This window comes from Sminthopsis crassicaudata, chromosome 3 (genome assembly GCF_048593235.1).
Source record: "Sminthopsis crassicaudata isolate SCR6 chromosome 3, ASM4859323v1, whole genome shotgun sequence".
NCBI lineage: Eukaryota > Metazoa > Chordata > Mammalia > Dasyuromorphia > Dasyuridae > Sminthopsis > Sminthopsis crassicaudata.
This window is the reverse complement of record NC_133619.1, coordinates 616,190,246-616,209,778: the sequence shown is the minus strand read 5'-3', so window position 1 is coordinate 616,209,778 and position 19,533 is coordinate 616,190,246. Positions and strand designations below refer to the sequence as shown.

General features: G+C 48.4%; 1 protein-coding gene across 1 annotated transcript in view; it reads left to right on the top strand.

Annotated features, from left to right (window-relative positions):
- The first annotated feature begins 821 nt into the window (after positions 1–821).
- The window catches only part of FBLIM1 (filamin binding LIM protein 1), a 36,254-nt gene continuing 17,542 nt past the window's right edge, over positions 822–19,533 (top strand). The window contains exons 1-4 of the mRNA XM_074306182.1: positions 822–1,030; positions 8,050–8,165; positions 12,034–12,297; positions 17,135–17,322. Coding sequence (XP_074162283.1) covers positions 12,063–12,297; positions 17,135–17,322 — 423 coding nt within the window. The 5' untranslated portion in view covers positions 822–1,030; positions 8,050–8,165; positions 12,034–12,062. The remainder of the gene's footprint in view (positions 1,031–8,049; positions 8,166–12,033; positions 12,298–17,134; positions 17,323–19,533) is intronic.

Genomic DNA, 19,533 nt, shown 5'->3' with positions numbered 1-19,533 from the left:
AGTAGCTGCAGCTATGTAGCTTTAATCCGGGAGCACCGAGAGGGAAGTTACTGTTTACATCTAGATTGGACTCAGATTTCTGGTTCCAGCTGCTTTGCTCAGGGCTCCCCAGCCCTCTGGAGAAAACGTGTCCCAGTCATTACCGCCGGCCCCTGTGCTTCTTAGCCTGTGGCCCCCTAAGGTCTTCAGACGACTCTGCTGACCAGTGCCCCTGGCCCCTATTTTCTGTCTCTTCCAAGGCCTTCTGGGAAGGTTCAGGGAGCGCTTGGGTCCCTTTACAGGTCCTTGGTGGGGGAAGAGCGAGTGTGACGGCGGGAGCGGAGGGTTGCAGAGGGAGCGACCTGATTCCCAGCCTTGGGCTCAGCCTCCTGGCTCTCACCCAGGCCCTCGCCCCGGGGGAAGGGAAATCACACCTCCGGGCGGACAATAGCGCGAGCGACCCTCGGGACAGTCGGCCGCTGGGAAGGGGATCGGCGGGGGTCCCGGAGACCATCCCAGGGAGTAGGACAGCTATGGGGGAGGGGGAGATTTCTCCACCCTACCTGCCCCCGACCAATCAACAGTCCCAACCTAAGAAAGGGGGAAGAAAGGCCAAGGAAAGGGAGAGGCCGGAGGGACAAAGGAGGCTGGAGAACATTGCTGAGCCAAGTCGGGCTAGAAGAAAGGGGGCGCGTCTCGGGGCAGGGGGAGCGGGGCGCTGAGCCCCAGGGGCAGGTAAGAGGAGTGTTTCCTGCCGGCGGTTGCCCCTAGAAATCTTTCACCTTTTATGGTAAAGGGATTGCTGCGGGACCGGCTGAGAAAGAGGGAGGAAGAGAAAGAAGTGGGGGAGGGAGGGAGGGAGGGAGAGAGAAAGGGGAGGAGGAGAGGGAGGGAGGAGGGGAGGGAGAGAGGGCGGCTGGCAGGCGGGGGGCCGGGAGAAAGGAAGGGGCTGTGATGTCAGCGGGGAGGCTCGTTTACCTCCCTGACCCGGGCACAAGGCACTGCGAGGCTGCCGGAGAGGGCGCCCGGGACGGCGGCGTCCCGAGCTCAGGTGAGCAGAACAATGGGGACTCCGCGGCGGCGGCGGAGCAGCGGGGAGCTCGGGGCGGCCGCGGGACCGCGGGTTCGAGCCCGGGCTGGGGAGGAGACGGACAAAGCCGGGGGAGCTGTCCCGCGCGGTGCCCGCTCCCGGGAGGAATCAGCCGGGGGGGGCATTGAGGAGGGGGGGGCAATGCCCGCCCCAAGGGCAGGAAGCGGGGCGCACGGCAGCGCCGGAGCTGCCGACTTCTGCCCCGCTTCTTACACAGGGCAGAGGAACTGCCCCCAAACCCAATCCAACCATAACAAGATTTCGAGCTGAAACAGCGCTTAGTAGTAGTCTTCTAGGTCAACTCCTTCACTTTACAGAGAAGGAAACTGAGGCACAGAGGGTTTGTTTGTTTGGTTTTTTTGTTTTTTTTGTTTTTTGGTTTTTTTTAGTGACTTACCCAGTGGGGATTCCAGCCGGGTCCTGTAATTGTAAACCCAGACTCCGAGCATCTGCTTCTAAATCCAGACCCCGCAACTCTTCCCCTGGCTTCACTCCCGGAGGGGGGAGGGGGAGGGGGAAGAAGAGTGAAGGCAATGGGGAGGGGGGCGCTGTGTCAACTTTGAAGGGACTTCCAAGGCGAATTTCCGATCCCTCTTGTCCCCCGGACCGGGCGCCATTCATCCTTGGAATAGCCAGTCCGCCACCCTGGCTGGGTGTGGACACAGTTTATGGAAAGGGAGAAGAGGAGGTCCGCTCTGTCCATAGCACAGGCCCTTCAGAGAAGCCCGGGGTCAGGGTGGCCCCCAAGGAGTTAGGGGGCAGATGCCTTGCAGAGGGCTCCCTGACTTCCAGCAAGTTAACTGGAGCAATTCCAGATGTCAGCCAGAGCACCCCCTTTATTTTATAGGCGTGAAAACAGGCCCAGAGAAGACCTGAGGTGACATAACCTAAGGTCATAAAGTTGCAGGGCTAGGACTTTTCCCCTACGGCCCTGCCCCTGGCTCCATCATCCCTCCATCACCTCCGTGCCCGCCTTCACCGGGAGGTTTAGGGCAAGAAGTGCAAGCCAGCGAACACTGACCAGCTGCCCGGGGCCTCTATTCCCCCCTCCTCCCCCAGTTCTGCTGAGGGGAAGGAGAGGCCAGGGAAAGGCTACTTTTGTGCCTCCTAACTATCACAGAAGATGAAACCCCAGCCCCTCACCGGGAGGGTCAGACCCAAGCAGCCCAAAGGACTGGATAGATTCCTCTTCCTTTCCCACCCAAGCTTTGCCACCCTCCCCAGTTCCAAGCCCACCATTTGTGTGTGTTTGCTATCTTTTGTTTTCCCATGACTTTCATTTCCAAACAGAATCATTCCTCCTTTCCAATGTTTCATGTCCTATCTGGGGCTCAGAGCAGAACACTTTTTAAGTCACGAAAAGAGCCTACTATGTGCCAAGCACTGTGCTAAGGCTTTTACAAATACTTCTTTTTAAAGGAGGCTTTTAAAAAAGAAGGGGGGGGGGAGGCAGAAAAGTTCTGCTTTTTTCCCCCAAAGCAGAATAAAGAATAAGAATAAGAACAAAGAATAAAAAACAGGAGAAAAACTAGCTTACCAAAATATAAACCAAGTCTGACAATATCTGTAACGTCCTCACCCCTAGTCCTTCCATTCTCTAAAGGAACACCCTCGTCCCACCCAGTGATTAGATTAAAACATTTATTAATCACTTACTAGGTACCAGGCACTGTGCCGACTATTCCATATCTCTCCCCTTCTCACACCTTCCTGGCTTTATATTTATTTATATTATGTATAGAACCAGTCAACCAGTGAACAAGTATTTAAATGGCAGTCTATTATTATTCCCATTTTACAGAGAAGTAGACTGGAGACTGGGAGCTCAAGTGACTTAACTGAAGTCCTCCAGCTATTAATTATGGAGGCCATGTTGTGGTAGAAAGAAACCTTAATTCGATTACTTGTCATTAGCGGGGATCCAGGCAAGTTCTTTTGTCTCTCTGAGCCTCAGTGGTTCACATCTGGAAAAAGGGAATAATTCCATACTTAGACTACATCCCTTACAAGGTACTTGTGAGAAAACACTTGTAAAAGCAGAATTTTTTTTTTTAGCACAATTAAAATAGGAATGAGTGGCAGATTTTACAAAAGCCAGAAGTTTTTGTTTGTTTGTTTGTTTAGCACAATTGAAATAGGTGTGAGTGGCAGAATGGAGGATTTGAACCCAGGACTTGTGACTGGCAGATAGGAAGGGAAGGCTTTCCAACTTGATTTCTCTAGACTCACTCTCAGTCACTGTGGATAGCTGGTTCCTCTGCTCTTTGTTTTTCCTAAAGGGGATGAATGATTTGGTTTATGCATGTATGTTTTTGTATGTTGGGGGAAACCATGTTCTGGAACCCCAGTTCTAGAAAAAAAGTAAGGGAGGACAGGAATGGCAAAAGAGAAAGGGAGGAGGAATAAGTATTTATATAAGAACCTACTATGTGCCAAACACTGTGCGAAGGCTTTTACAAATGCTTCTTTTTTAAGGAGGCTTTTAAAAAAGAAGGGGGGAGGCAGAAAAGTTCTGCCTTTTTTCCCCAAATGGTTTTTCCAATGTCTCATGTCCTATCTGGGGCTCAAATCAGAATGCTTTTTAAGTCACTAAAAGAGCCTACTATGTGCCAAGCACTGTGCTAAGGGCTTTTACAAATGCCTCTTTTTAAAAGAGGAGGGGGGTGACAGAAAGTTCCAAGTCCCTTTTTTCCCCAAATGGTTTCTCCAATGTTTCATGTCCTATCTGGGGCTCAGATCAGAACACTTTTTAAGTCACTAAAAGAGCCTACTATGTGCCAAGCACTCTGCTAACTTTTCAAATGTCTCTTTTTAAAGAAGGCTTTTTAAAAGGGGGGGGGGGAGGCAGACAAGTTCTGCCTTTTTTCCTCAAATGGTTTTTCCAATGTCTCATGTCCTATCTGGGGCTCAGATCAGAACCTTTTTTTTTTTTTTTTTTTTTAAAGTCACTAAAAGATACAGACTGCATCAAGCTACAGATTCTCAGGAGTGACCTGAAACCCCACCGTAGTATTCGGCCCTGGCAAACAAGTGACCAGGATAGATCCCTGGAGATCTGCCAGGTCCCCTGGGGATCCTTCGCGAGGGAGGGTGGGGGCCCCAGCGCCGGCCTGCTCCCGCCAGCCCCAGCTCCTCCCTCACCCCTGGACTGAATGAGCCCTGAGGCTCTGAGGGCTGTGTCCCAGCCGGTCTCTCTCTTCCTTCCTATGGGCAGGAAATGACTTTCCTTTTCTTTGTTCTTACTTTCTCCTTCCCCACCCCCAAGCTGGATATCCGCTTAGTCCTTCAGAGGAAGAGCAGAGCCGGGAGATGTGAGGCGTCTCAGGTTGAGGCGGGGTCCCTTCAGCTCCCCGACCCTGGAGAGCCCGTCCTAATGGGGAGATCCCAGCTCTGGTCTCCAACTCAATGTTCTCTGGCCCTTTAAGGGAGGGAGAGACTAGTCCCGACCACTGCCATCCCTCCCCTCCCACAGAACTCAGGGGGTGACCAGCGCAGGAGGTACAGTTCCCCCCCAGACCCTGGCCCCCAATGGGCTCGGGCCTCCGGCCCTGCAGAAGGGTGTCTGGGGCGGAATGGGCTTTGAAAATTCCAAGCCCATGGTTCCCATGGGGACTGATTTCTTCACCAGTAACCACAAGCAAGGCCGGGAGAGGGGGAGGGCAGGAGAAGGGGGGTGGGTTTGCACAGCTGTCAGCATCTGGCTTGCAGGGCTGGCTTGCTCTGCCTCAGGCTGCTGTTCAGTTTTGCTAAGTAAGAATGACTTTCCCAGAGAGGGGGCTGCCTCTGCGTGGGATGGGGGGAGGGAAACAAGGAGGGATCCCCTTTAGGATCTGGGTGGAGGGGGGTACATCTGGACATTGCTTGGAGGTGGGAAGTAGAGGTGCCCAGAAGGAAGGTTTAAGGGAACACTGTTAAGGAGCAGGAAAAGGACCCTCTTTTTCAGATAAGGAAACTGAGGCTGCTAGGAAGCAGCAGATCTTTCTACTCTAAATCCACACCACAGAGCTGGCCCATCTGACCATCACCTTCTCAAGATAGGAACTCAGTTCTCAACGACTAACAATTATCTGGGGCCTCACCATAGCTTTCCCAATGGGTAAGATTACATAGAGCAATTTTCAGGCCTGGAGCATTTGAAAATTTGGGCTCTTTATATTACCCAAAGAAAACACAGACTTAATTAAAATACACCATCTTTGAACATCACCCTGAAGGTATCTGGAATACTAAGCTTAGGGTCATAGGGTCCCAGTCTCAAAGATTTAGAGCAGAATGGGACTTTGGACTGAGTCCGTTCCCCTCCCCCCTCCCCCTCTCATTTTTAGGAAACAGGGCTAGAGAGCTTAAATAATTTATTTGCCCAAACACATAGGCAGCAGCTGGGACACAAATCCTGGTGTTCAAATCCCAATTCTGACACTTAACTATTGGAGTGAACTTGGAAAATTCATTAATAATCTGAGCCTCAAATTCTGTATGGGAATGTGGTAAAATAAAATAAAAAGACTGACCCATGCCTTTAAATCATATAGAAATAGGAGCTAATAGTGGAACTTCAGATGGAATAGCCTCGCAATTCCATTTTGGGCCTTGGAGGCCTGTAAATCAAGAGTGTGTTGTTCAGTGTTTAACAATCAGCTGTCCAGGGCGAAGAAAGGTATGTAGGATACACTTTTAAGTTTAATCCGAATTTTTAACATCCCCCCCCCCCAACACTTTCTTAAGTCTAGACAATTGAAAATAATAAAAAATAAAAAATTGTGGCATTTGCTGATTTATCGGGAATATTTAACAATTCATAAGCAACTGTATCCCTGATATTCTAAAAGTTTAAGCTTCTCTTCCTCCCCAACTTCTCCACTAGGAGTGTCTGCTCTTGTGGCCATGGTGCTCCTTCTGGAAACATTGTTTACTCTTTATCACAACCACCCACCGGGCTGGGTCCTCCAGCCATTTCAAGGCAATGCTGATCCCAAATGTAAATCCAAAGTTCGCATTCTAGACTAGCCAAGCCTTTCTGAGGCGTCTGCTGGCCAATGTGGCCAACCCACTTTTTTGTAGCTTTGTAAAAGTGCTAATTTACCACAGTGCCTGGAACATAGTAGGTGTTTGCTAAATGCGTGTTTCCTTTCTTTCTTTCTCCCTTCCTTCCTTCCATGGCAAGAGTACTAGTCTGGAAGTCAAGGAACCTCAATCAGAATCTGGGTCTGGGGTTGAGGTGCTTGCTAGTTATATGGTATGGTTGATGTGTATGTGTAAGAGAGAGATAGAGACAGACAGATAGAAGCAGGGACCGAGAGACAAGGGGTCAGAGACAAAGGAAGGAAGACAGACAGACAGACACAGAGACAGAGAGAGGAGGGGAGGGAAAAGAGTGGGAAGAAAGAAAAAGAGAAACAGAGAAAGACAATGACTGGGAGAGAGAGACAGAGACAGACACAGAGACAAAAAAAGACTTCTTTTCTTTTCTGTCCAAGAGAGACCATGATGGAAGTCTGAGACTTCAATTAACATCCTCTCTAAAATTAGGGTCATGATGCTTGTGCTATTGATCTCACAAAATAGTCATAGGGAAACCACTTTGCAAACATCCATCCTTAGGATGTCTCTGCAATTCAAAGGAACTCAATAGCTATTACAATCCCCTCATTTTAGAGATCAGGATACTGAAACCTAAGGAAAATTAAGTGACTTGGCCAAGATTCTACAGGGTGATTCAAAGCCAGGTTCTCTGACTCCTACGACACTCAGCGCTACCTCCACTAGATCAGGCCTTGCTACTTCTCTTGTCCCTCCCCTCAAAAATGAGTTATTGTTAGACAGTTGGAAAGCCTAGAGAGAATAGAAAGCTTTAGACTTGAATGAAGAGGTCTGAGTTTGAATTTTGCATCAGTTCCTTCCTATAAGTGGCTTAACTTCACTCTGATTCCGTTTCCTCAGCTGTAAATTGGGATACAATAGCACTCCCTCTCAGGATTATTGTAAGCATCAAATGAGATGACATAAAGTGCTTTGCAGACCTTGAAGGCCCTACATAAATGCAAGTTATTATACTGAGCACATACACCACTCCCCTTCTAGCAAGGAACCAGGTAGATGGGACCCTGGTCTGAGCTTCAGTTCCTTCCCTTAATCTCTCCATATTAGGGATCAGGCCTCCATTCTGTCTCCCCACCCCTAGAAACCACATCCTGTATAGATAAGTGGAAGATACCAGAGCTCCACGATAGCTGTCTTCAAGTAGGTAAGAGGTTGTTACAAGGAAGATTATGACATAAAAATTAGATTTGATCCATCTGGCTCCCAGGGTTAGAACCAGGAGCAATGAGGGAATTTATAGTAAGACCAATATTAATTAGTTCCATGTAAGGAAGATAATTCCAAATGCTCAAGCATACTTCCTACTTTTGACTTCACCCTATCTGCCTCAGTTTCCCCAACTATAAAATGAGTTGGAGAAGGAAATAACCAATTCCAATATGTCTGTCAAGAAAATCCTAAATGGGGTCATAAAGAGTAGGACATGACTGGAAAATGACTTAACAGCAGAAAGAGCTGAGCAAAAGTGAAAATATGCTGCTTTAGGAAGTAGTGAATTCCCCTTCACTAAAAGGCTTTAAATAGAAGGCTGGAAACCGTACAAGCATGGATCTAAATCTGATCCTTCATTTTTTAGATGAAAAAACTAAAGCTTGGAGAAGTTGTTCTTTTTCCAAGGTAGAATCAGAAGCGGAATTTGAATCCAGGTCCTTTGACTTGTCAAAGATGTTTTAGGAAGAATTGTTGTTTAGGAGAATTAGGTAGTCTCCCAGCTCCTATGGACTGTGGGGGTCTGTGCTCCTATTGGAAGAACTTTCATAATGTCTAACCCTTGGGCTTCCTGGAATCCAGACCAATGGCAGTAAGTCCTAGATATAGGTGGTTCCCGGGACACTTCCTGCAACCAGGTAAACCCAACTGCTATTCATCTTCTCCCCTAGGATGTCTTCCTGAACCCTGATTGGCATTTCTGACAGTTCTTGGACCATTTGAGTCTCCTCAGCAGAACATCGACCAGCAAGACTAAGAGCTAAGTCTCGGTGCCTAGGAAAAATCAGTAAGTCCAGAGTAGGGATCCTCAGGCAGGGCTTGGGTTAAGTTACTCTTGAGGGTGTATGTTGGGTCATGTTGGGAGGTTGGGGAGGGGCTAGGGCTCTTGGCTCCAGCAAGCAAAGCCTTTCCTTCTCCTGAGATTCTCCGTGGAAGAGAAATCAATCATTAATGTGGTGAAGCAGGGAGCGGCTGCCCTTTGCTCCATCTGACAGGACAGGTGGAATGGGCAGAGGGCGTTGCTAGTACCACATCCTGGTCCCCTGAGGCCTTCTCAGAACCTCAGTCAGTCAGTTTATAAAATGGAACTCCTGGCTCCTATTTTATTTTTTGAGAAGACAAAGGGTAAAAGGCAAGAACAGAAGTTTTTGAGAAATCTACTCCTGTTTAAGAGAGGAATGAGTAAATCAAAAGAAATAATAATTTTATGTCAATGTCTCTTTTCCCCTATCCCGTGCCATTGGAGGCAATTGTAACCTGATAATATAAAAAAACAAAACAAAACAAAAAAACATTTTTTCCCTTTTTGGCAATCAGTGTTACGTGACTTGCTCAGGGTCACACAACTAGCAAGTATCTGAGGTATTTGAACTTAGGTTCTCCTGACTCCCAGGGCTGATGCTCTAACCACTAAACCACCTAACTGCCCTGATAATGGAGTCATAGGGGTTTAGAACAATGTAGACTTGACTTCAAAGCCTGCCACTGACCTTTTCTTAGCTGTCTGACCCTGAAGAAGTCATCTAACTTCTAGCTCTCTTGAGCAACTCACTAAAACTTATCTCTCAAGTGAAGATGATTCACTATTAGGAAATTCCTACCCTGGGACTTTTTTTTTTTTTTTTTACAATGACAAACTGACATCTGCCCCCACCACACCACACCCCCTTTCTTTATTATCATAATTGATTTAGGCCTGCAAAGTATCGAAGAATATAGAATGCTAGAACTGGGAAGGGCCTAAAACATAGAAATTCAGAAGTAGAATCAACTTAAAACATAGGCTGTTGTAACTGGGGAAGGGTCTTAGAATACAGAATGTAGAGTCAGAAGGAAGTTTTAGACACCTTCTAGTCTAGAGATTTTTCACCTAGACTTCATGAGTGGATTTCAAGGGGTCTGTGAACTTAGGGAAAAAAAATTACCTCATTATTTTCACTAACTTCGAATTGAAATTTAGCATTTTTCTTTTTTTTCTTTTTACCTCTTTTTTTATTAATTTTATAATTATAAATTTTTTGATAGTATATATGCATGAGTAATTTTTTTATAACATTATCCCTTATATTCATTTTTCCAGATTTTCCCCTCCCTCCCTTTACTCCCTCCCCTAGATGACAGGCAATCCCATACATTTTACATGTGTTACAAAATTTAGCATTTTTCAATTATAAACTAAAAAACAAACCAAAAAAAAAAAAAAAAAAGCTATTCAGGAAATAATAATAGCTAGTACTTATACAAAGCTTTAAGGATTGAGAAGCCTTGTATAATTATTATCTCATGTGAGCTTCTCAACAGCTCTGGGAGTTATTAATATCCTCACTTTCTAGATGAGCAAACTAAGGCAGATAGAGATGAAATCACTTACCTGTGCTCATATTAGTAAATGCCTGAGGCTGGATTTGAATTCAGGTCTTCTGACTCCTGATCTAGTTTTTTTTTTTTCTTATATTATTATTATTATTATTATAGCTTTTTATTTACCAGATATATGCCTGGGTAATTTTACAACACTGACAATTGCCAAGCCTTTTGTTCCAATTTCCCCCTCCTTCCCCCTGCCCCCCTCTCCCAGATGTCAGGTTGACTAATACATATATTAAAGTATAAATTAAATACAATATATGTATACGTGTCCAAACAGTTATTTTGCTGCAGAAAAAGAATCGGACTTTGAAACAGTGTACAATTAGCCTGTGAAGGAAATCCAAAATGCAGGCAAACAATAGAGGGATTGGAAATTCTATGTAGTGGTTCATAGTCATCTCCCAGAGTTCTTTCTCTGGGTGTAGCTGGGTCAGTTCATTACTGATCTATTGGAACTGATCTGGTTCATCTCATTGTTGAAGAGGGCCACGTCCATCAGAATTTATCATCATATAGTATTGTTGTTGAAATATATAATGCAGATCTAGTCTTTTATTGAACAGTCAAACTGATGGGGGAAAAAAATCCAACCCCCTCATTTGACAGATGAGAAAAATGAAATCCAGGAGGGGAATTTAAAAAGTCATTTATCATTTTTCAATCTTGTCCAGCTCTTTGTGATCCTATTTGAGGTTTTCTTGGCAAAGATACTGCAGGGGTCTTCATATTTCCTTCTCCAGCTCATTTTACAGATGAGTAAACTGAGGCAAACAAGGTAAAGTGACTTGCCCACAGTACTGCTCTGGAAGATGTCTTCCCGATTTCAGACCCAATGCTCTATCCACTATGGCACCCTCTAGTGGTTCTAAGGTCATTGATCTAATAAATGTTTACGTCAGGTTTGGACCCAGGTTTTCTGATCCTAGACTCAATATTTGTTTGTTTGTTTGACTACCCTACATCTCTCCCAAGTTTTTTGAAGGGAGGATCTGTACTAATTAACTCTAACATCAAGCATATTACATTACATACAATAGAATATTTCAGCACAGATTGTTTTGAACTGCCTGCTCACATTTAAATTTGACCTTCTAGCATTTACTTAGTACTTGCAAATCATAGCAATCCTGTAAGACAGGACAGTGCAGCTCGTATTATATCTATTTTACAGATGAGAAAACCAAAGTTCTGACAGGCAAAGCATCAGGAGCAACAGTTTTGGAGGAGAGATGCTTCTCTCTTTCTTGAGGGAGAAGCCCTAAAATCTATCAGAGATTGTATATGTCTGAATCTGTACAATACGTGTGCTGGCATTTCTGAAAGTGTGTGTGTGTGTGTGTGTGTGTGTGTGTGTGTGTGTGTGTGTGTTTGTGTATGTAGCCTTGAAGCTTGAGCTTTCCTGGAACAAGACTGCTACTGGACAGTTAGATCAGAGTCAGATTATGGAAGGGTGGAAGGAAGGAAGGAGGGAGGGATAGAGAAAAAAAGAAGGAGGAAAGGGAGGAAGAAAAGAAGGAAGACAGGAGGGAGAGAGGAAGAAAAAGGGAAAAAGGAAAAAGGGAGGGAGAGAGAGGATGGAAAAAAAGAAAGAAGGAAGAAAAAAGGACCAAGGAAGGAGGGAGGGAAAAAGGGAGGAAGAAAAGAAGGAAGGAAGAAGGGAGAGAGGAAGGAAGGAAGGAAAGAAGGAAGGAGGGAGAGAAGGAGGAAGGGAGGAGGTGGGAGAACCTAGATGACAGTGGCTAAAGCAATGACTCTGAAGTCAGGAGGACCTGTGTTCAAATTCGCCCGCAGATACTTAACACTAGCTGTGTGGTTCTGGGCAAGTCACTTAATCCTGATTGCCTCTCCCCCTTCTAAAAACAGCAGAGAAAGAAGGAAGGAATGAAGAAAGGAAAGGAGAAGGGAAGTGGGAGGGGGAAATGGGAGGAAAAGATGGAGGGAAAAAAGAAGAAAAGAAGAAAGGCTGGAGGGAGGGAGGAGAGGAGGAAGGAAAGTAAAAGAAGAAAGGGGAGGGGAAGGAAGGATGCATTTTTTAAAGCATCTACTCTGTGCCAGGCTCTATGCTCAATGCTTTCCAAACACTCTCTCATTTGATGCTCACAACCATCTGATGGTTCAAGATGCTTGAATGCCAGCACCAGGAGTTTGCCTTTTGTTCCCTTGGCAAGGGGGAGCCATGGGAGGTTTGTCAGCAGAGGAGTCCCTGGATCATACGAGGGTATTAAGTGGCACTAGGCCACTGAGAGGACCTTCCTCGAGACTATTAATTCTTCTTTTTACCTTAGCTGAGCTCCGAGGGAATAGCTGGAGACAGATGATGGCCACTAAGCCAGAGAAGAGGATGGCCTCCTCCATCTTCATCACCCTGACTCCCCCTCGCCGGGACACAGCTGCAGTGGTCGAGGGGAGGCAGGCGGTTACTTCTAGCCGGGCCAGGGAGCCTGCCTCACCCAAGAAGCCCTCCAGTGACTTTCTCGTGAACAGACGGGACCCGAGGATCCCCAACGTCCCTGCTGCCCCGCCACCACCCGTTCTTCTGCCTAATGGAGGTGAGACGGAACCCGTACCATGGAACCTGGGTCAAAGAATCGAGGGTATGGAGGAGAGGGGGATCCTGGGAAAGAGCTATGCAGGGCTCATTGAATGATGGCAAGCATTTACCAGCTTCCGGGAGAATAAGCATCTATATGACACCTACTGTGTGCTAAGCACTTTTCCCAATATCTCACAATACTATTATCCCCATTTTAGGAAGGAAGGAAAGAAGGAAGGAAGGAAGGAAGGAAGGAAGGAAGGAAGGAAGGAAGGAAGGAAGGAAGGAAGGAAGGAAGGAAGGAAGGAAGGAAGGGAGGAAAGGGAAGGAAGGGAAGAGGGAGGAAAGGGAAGGAAGGGAGGGAGGAAGGAAGGAGGAAAGGGAAGGAAGGAAGAAGGAAGGGAGGGAGGGAGGAAGGAAGGAAGGAAGGAAGGAAGGAAGGAAGGAAGGAAGGAAGGAAGGAAGGAAGGAAGGAAGGAAGGAAGGAAGGAAGGAAGGAAGGAAGGAAGGAAGGAAGGAAGGAAGGAAGGGAGGAAGGTGCAAAAGCAAATAACTGCCTGCTGGAGAGGCTAGAGTAAGAAGTTGTTCCTGGAAGAAGGAGGCCCTCCAATTCTACTAATCCATACTTCCTTGGTGCCCCTCCCCCTGGGGGGATGAGTAACACCTGTCAGGTGCTTTCCCCCTCTCCATTCTGGAAAAGGCAGAGCTGAAGTTCGGAATGGGAGGCCAGTTGGGAGAACTGAGGAGATGTAGCCTGGGAGGGAGGAAGAGCACAATCTAATGAAAAACAGGGACAGCAGCTGGGAGACTGACAGGGAGAGTAGTTTGGCAAGGACTTTCTGGTGACAGCAGCTGTGCCCTGGCCTTCTTTCCTCCCCAGCGGGGAGGCCCAGCCTGAGCAGCTGCCCAAACCCGAGAGGGGAAAATGCCTGTGACCAGAGCCAGGGGCTGCAGCTGGGGAGAGGAGCCCTGGGGGACAGAGGCTGCAGCCTCAGGGTCCTAGCTGGGGGAGATCTTTGGGAATGTGCTAAATTGTGTGTATATTATATGTCTGCGTGTGTTTGCATGGTGTGTGTATGCTCGTGTGTAATCTGTGGGGGGCATATGTGTGTTATATATACTATTGTGGGGTGTGTTGTATATATGCTTGTGTGAAATATGTGCATGTAGCATATATTGGACACATGTAGTAAATTGTGTGTGTGTAGTGGGCAGAGCAGGTGGGGGTGTTTGTAGTGTGTGTATGTGGGGGTATGCTGTGTGCTGTGAGTACTGTTTGTGTGTGCTATATTGTAGCGTACGGGTGTGTGAGGTACATGTGTGTTGTGTGTGTGAGGGTGGGGTATGTGCATGTATGTGCATAGTGTGCCTATTGTGGTGGGTGGGTGTATATATGTGGGGCACGGTAGTTCATGTTTGTCATGTGTCTATAGTATATGTGCTGTTGTGTGTGTGATATTGTATGTCATGTGCATGTATTGTGCATGACATGTATCGTGTGTGTTGTGTGGGTGTATTGTATTACAGTGGCTACAGGTGTTTACTATGTGCGTGTTGTATGTGTGTATGTATTATGTGTATGGAGTAAATCGGTGAATGTAACGTGTGCAGTGTGTGGTGGATTTAATGAATGGAGTTTATAATAGATATATGTATGTTTTGTGTGCGTAGCATGTGTGGTGTGTACATGCTCATGTGTCGTAAGCATGATGTGCTCTGTGTGTGTGTGTGGCCGTGTGATGACCAAGCCTGCTCCCTCAGTGAGCACCCAGAAGGCCTTCTGCTCCCACCTCCTGCCTCCTGCCAAACTCCGAGGTCTTGGAGGTAGACAGCCCCTAAATTGCTTTGCTTTGATTCTCACAATCACCTTCTGGGTTAAGGAGTGAAATCTTTTTATTCCCATGTTTCGGACGAGGCAGCTCGCGACATAGAGGACTTCACTTGACAATAGTCACAATGGCTAATAAGGATGTCACAGGCAGGATTTGCACCGGGGTCCCCCAATTGCAAATCAGCTTCTCTTTCTCTGCAATTCATTCATTCAGCCTATTAGTCCACAAAGCTATTTTCAGCAGTCATTTTTCAGCCGAGTCTGACTCTCTGCGACCTCATTGGGGGTTTTCTTGACAAAGATACTGGAGAGGTTTGCCATTTCCTTCTCCAGCTCATTTTACAGAGGAGGAAACTGAGGCAAACAGGACCATGTAGCTAGTAAGTGTCTGAGGCTGGCTTTGAACTCAAGTTTTCCTGACTCTTACACCCAGCGCCCCCTAGCTGCCTAGAGACCTGAGGCATGGAGAATCGTTTAGAGACTTTTATAAGAGTTTTGAAATTCCTTTCCCCTCCTTCAGCCAACATTACTTTGCCTGGAAGCAATTTAGCGGGGTGGTCCTAGTCCTTCCCAACTCTCGACCTCAGTTTTTTCATCTGTAAAATGGGGCTTATGGACTGGGTGCTCTCCAGCTCTAAACCCAGGGATGCCCATGACTCACTAGAGTGAAAAGATCCGGAGCTCTTCAGCCAGAGAAGATCTGGCTTCAAAACCCGTGGGAATTTGGGCAAATCCCTCACCTCCCCGAGCCTCAGTTTCCTCATCTGTAAAATGAGATGCATGGTCCCGATCACTCTGGAGGGGCTCTGCAGGTGTAGGTCTGTGACCTGGCAGGAGCTCTTGGAAGAGAGGGCTTGGGGGAGGGGCCGGACCTATAGTGGTGACATCATAAAAACAAAGGTAACCCAAAGAGGGGCTAGTTCCCGCCATCCCTCCCTCTGAGGCTCTGAGATCAGTGCAGGAACTGCGGCAGAAGGCCCCAGGCCCCGTGGGCAGCCTGACCCTGCTTCGGGCCTGGCACTAGCCCAAGCCCCCGGGGTTCATCGCGGCAGTCGGCCTGGGTGGCTCCCTCCTCGCCAGTTCTTTCACTGAGCTGTGATTTCCCATCCACCCCATCTGTCTGGCCCGGGAGGTAGCACTCACCCGCTGGCATTTGTTCCCACAGCAATTATCCACCATTGTTGTGGCAACCTGGCAGATGCTGGGCGTGTGCTGCTGAGGAAGGCTCCCTAGTGTTAATTACAGCCGGGGTAATTGTTAGGAAACAAAAGGAGGAGGTTCCGAATGGCTGCGGGACCACAAATTAATCCTGCTCATCCCCATCCCCTTATTCCCGGGCTTCCTAGAGTCTGGAGAGACCCAGCAGTGAGAGAGAGGCAGGATCTCTGGCCTTCCACCGCCCTTCCAGTCTGCGGCCAGCCCCGACCCTTGTCTGTTCTGGGAGATCTTAGACAAGTCCTTCCAAGTCCTCTCCCTTCAAAAATGATCTCTGATCCTCTTAACTCTAACATTCTATAGTCTGTGGCCCTCCCAGCTCTGACCTCCCGGGTTCTAAGGGCCCTCCCAGCTCTGACCTCCCGGGTTCTAAGGGCCCTCCCAGCTCTGACCTCCTGGGTTCTAAGGGCCCTCCCAGCTCTGACCTCCCCGGTTCTAAGGGCCCTCCCAGCTCTGACCTCCTGGGTTCTAAGGGTTCTCCCAGCTCTGACATCCTGGGTTCTAAGGGCCCTCCCAGCTCTGACCTCCCGGGTTCTAAGGGCCCTCCCAGCTCTGACCTCCAGGGTTCTAAGGGCCCTCCCAGCTCTGACCTCCCTGGTTCTAAGGGCCCTCCCAGCTCTGACCTCCCGGGTTCTAAGGGCCCTCCCAGCTCTGACCTCCTGGGTTCTAAGGGCCCTCCCAGCTCTGACCTCCAGGGTTCTAAGGGCCCTCCCAGCTCTGACCTCCCTGGTTCTAAGGGCCCTCCCAGCTCTGACCTCCCGGGTTCTAAGGGCCCTCCCAGCTCTGACCTCCTGGGTTCTAAGGGCCCTCCCAGCTCTGACCTCCAGGGTTCTAAGGGCCCTCCCAGCTCTGACATCCTGGGTTCTAAGGGCCCTCCCAGCTCTGACCTCCTGGGTTCTAAGGGCCCTCCCAGCTCTGACCTCCTGGGTTCTAAGGCCCTTCCCAGCTCTGACCTCCCAGGTTCTAAGCCCTCCCAGCTCTGACATCCTGGGTTCTAAGGGCCCTCCCAGCTCTGACCTCCTGGGTTCTAAGCCCTCCCAGCTCTGACATCCTGGGTTCTAAGGGCCCTCCCAGCTCTGACCTCCTGGGTTCTAAGCCCTCCCAGCTCTGACATCCTGGGTTCTAAGGGCCCTCCCAGCTCTGACCTCCCGGGTTCTAAGGGCCCCCCCAGCTCTGACCTCCTGGGTTCTAAGGCCCTTCCCAGCTCTGACCTCCTGGGTTCTAAGGCCCTTCCCAGCTCTGACTTCCTGGGTTCTAAGGGCCCTCCCAGCTCTGACCTCCTGGGTTCAAGGGTTCTAAGGGCCCTCCCAGCTCTGACATCCTGGGTTCAAGGGTTCTAAGGGCCCTCCCAGCTCTGACCTCCTGGGTTCTAAGGCCCTTCCCAGCTCTGACTTCCTGGGTTCTAAGGGCCCTCCCAGCTCTGACTTCCTGGGTTCTAAGGGCCCTCCCAGCTCTGACATCCTGGGTTCTAAGGGCCCTCCCAGCTCTGACATCCTGAGTTCTAAGGTTCTAGGATATCCTGTATTCTAGTTCTGCATTCTATTTTCTAAGGAGGAGTTTCATTATCTCTTCAGAGAAAGGACGGAGAAGATTGGATTTGGGGAGCAGGATTTGATGGGGAGGAGAAAGAGGTCTGAGGGTTGATGCTGCCAGTGCCATGGAAGGCCTTGATGGCATGATACACCTGGGGGTGGGTAGGGAGAGGTCGGAGGTATCCAAGAAAACCTGTCTTTTTCCTCATTTCACCAAAAGTCAATCCCTTCCCAAGAAAGTCTTGTCTCCATTTTGCTCTTCCTTCCTCTTGCAGGCTCATCCCTCCCTCCTCCAGCTCCAGATGCTGAGGACAACTTTCCTGATCTGGATCTCCTTCCTCCTCCACCGCCCCCTCCAGCCTTCCTGCTCCCACCAGATGAGGAGGGTCTCGCCCAGGGGGCAGATTCACTCTTAGAAGACCTACAGCAGCTCCATGTGGCCCCTCCGCCTCCCCCTTCACAGGTACCCCAGTCCTAAGAAATTCAGCAGCCTCCCTGCCTCCTCAGAAGCCTTGTTGGGGAGGAGGCAGGGCTTGGGTGGGCAAAGGCAGAAGGCTAGATCCTTGGCCTTGGAGACTCTGTTAGACCCATGTCTTAACCTCCCAGGAACTCCTAAAGCCTTATAAATGGAGGATGTCCAGTGCTTATAAATGCCCTAAAGATGGGGAGCCCGTGATTTTCCCCATCATCCTTTCCAAACTCTAATAAAAATAATATGAAAGTAATAGTGAAAATAGCAGTAATAATCATCATAATGATGCTAATGAGTCACTCACATTCCTTCCTTATCAAGTAATTTATATCTTTACCTCATTTCATGTTTACAATGGCCCAGGGAAGTTTGTGGTGGGGCAAATATTTTTATTCCTGTAAAATAGACAAAGAAACTGAGCCAAGAGAAATGAAATTATTTGCCCAAAGTCACATAGTTTCTAATGTAATCTGGGACTCAAACTTGGCTCTTTAGTTCAGGCCTCTTTCCACTATACCACAATCCTCACTATTTGGAAGATATTCCTCTCATCTTTCTAGAACTTCCTATGCAAAAAAAAAAAAAAAAAGGAACCCTCTTTTTATTAATCTGCAAATGAGACAGTTGGAATAAATGATCCCTAAAGTTCTTCCCAGTTCCGAAATCCTGTGTCCTAAGGGTCTTCCCGGTTCTGATACTCTTACGTTCTAAGGACCCTCCCAGCTCTCACCTCCTGGATTCTAAGGGCCCTCCCAGCTCTGATCTCCTGGGTTCTAAGGGCCCTCCCAGCTCTGACCTCCTGGGTTCTAAGGGCCCTCCCAACCCTGACCTCCTGGGTTCTAAGGGCCCTCCCAGCTCTGACCTCCTGGGTTCTAAGGGCCCTCCCAGCTCTGACCTCCTGGGTTCTAAGGGCCCTCCCAGCTCTGACCTCCTGTGTTCTAAGGGCCCTCCCAGCTCTGACCTCCTGTGTTCTAAAGGCCCTCCCAGCTCTGACCTCCCGGGTTCTAAGAGCCCTCCCAGCTCTGACCTCCTGTGTTCTAAGGGCCCTCCCAGCTCTGACCTCCTGTGTTCTAAAGGCCCTCCCAGCTCTGACCTCCTGGGTTCTAAGAGCCCTCCCAGCTCTGACCTCCTGTGTTCTAAGGGCCCTCCCAGCTCTGACCTCCTGGGTTCTAAGGGTCCTCCCAGCTCTGACATTTTGGATTCCATGCAATCTTTTTTGAGCAGTCTGGTAAAACTTAGGGGACTCTTTTCAGAATAAGTGTTTAGTTATTTGTTTTAAGTTCATAATTTAAGGAAATAATAAATTTCAGTCCCCAAAATGTTTTTTCCATCCCAGTTTATGAACTCCTTTGGGGTCTGTAGACCCTGGGCTTAGAACCCCCTATTCTCAGCTCTGATATTATGTTCAGAAGCCTCTTCCAATTCTCTGCAAGTCTTTGAAAAAGTCTGAGTCTTGTTCTTGGTCCCAGAGAGCATGACCGAGCCATGGGAAAACACAAACTGAGGCCTGATGCCAAGAAATACTTCCTGTGGAACGCCCCCCTCCACTGACCATCCCCAGGTCAAGATCAGATGACCCCTCTCTGTTCTATGAGGCTAGCCTATTGCTGGTTCCCTTCCAGTGATGAAATTCTGTGATTAGAACATTCTGCATCTTCAGGGCCCTTCTGGCTCAGACACTGCCTGGGATGTCACAAAATCCGTTTCTCTTGCTTTGTCCTGAGCAGAGAGAGGAGCCCTCTGGCTTCCCGTCCATCATACAATACCGCTTTAGCTTGTGTATAGGCCGGTGAGGGGGAAGAGGCTTGGAGAACGGAAGGGCGAGAAGTGCCCATTTGTCTGCTGAAGCGGGCTCAGGTCAAAGGGCTTGGGGAAAGCCAAGTCTTGGACACTTTCCTGGGAACTGGGACTGATGTGATGTTACAAAAAGAGACCCGTCTGAGAGCAAGAGACAGGTTCTAGTCCTAATTCTGCCCCCAATTTGCCCTATGACATTGAGGCAGTCACTTCCCTCTACTAACCCAGGGCCCCTGTTTTCCCCTCTATAAAATGGAGATGATAGTGGGCACCTGGCCAGAGTTAGAGTTCCATTGTAATGGACGTACTTTGTCCCTGCAGAAATGGGAAGGGCATTAATTAAGGCAGGGCATCAGGCCATCCAGTGTTGGAGGTAATGCACATCTCTTTACTGGGACCTATAAG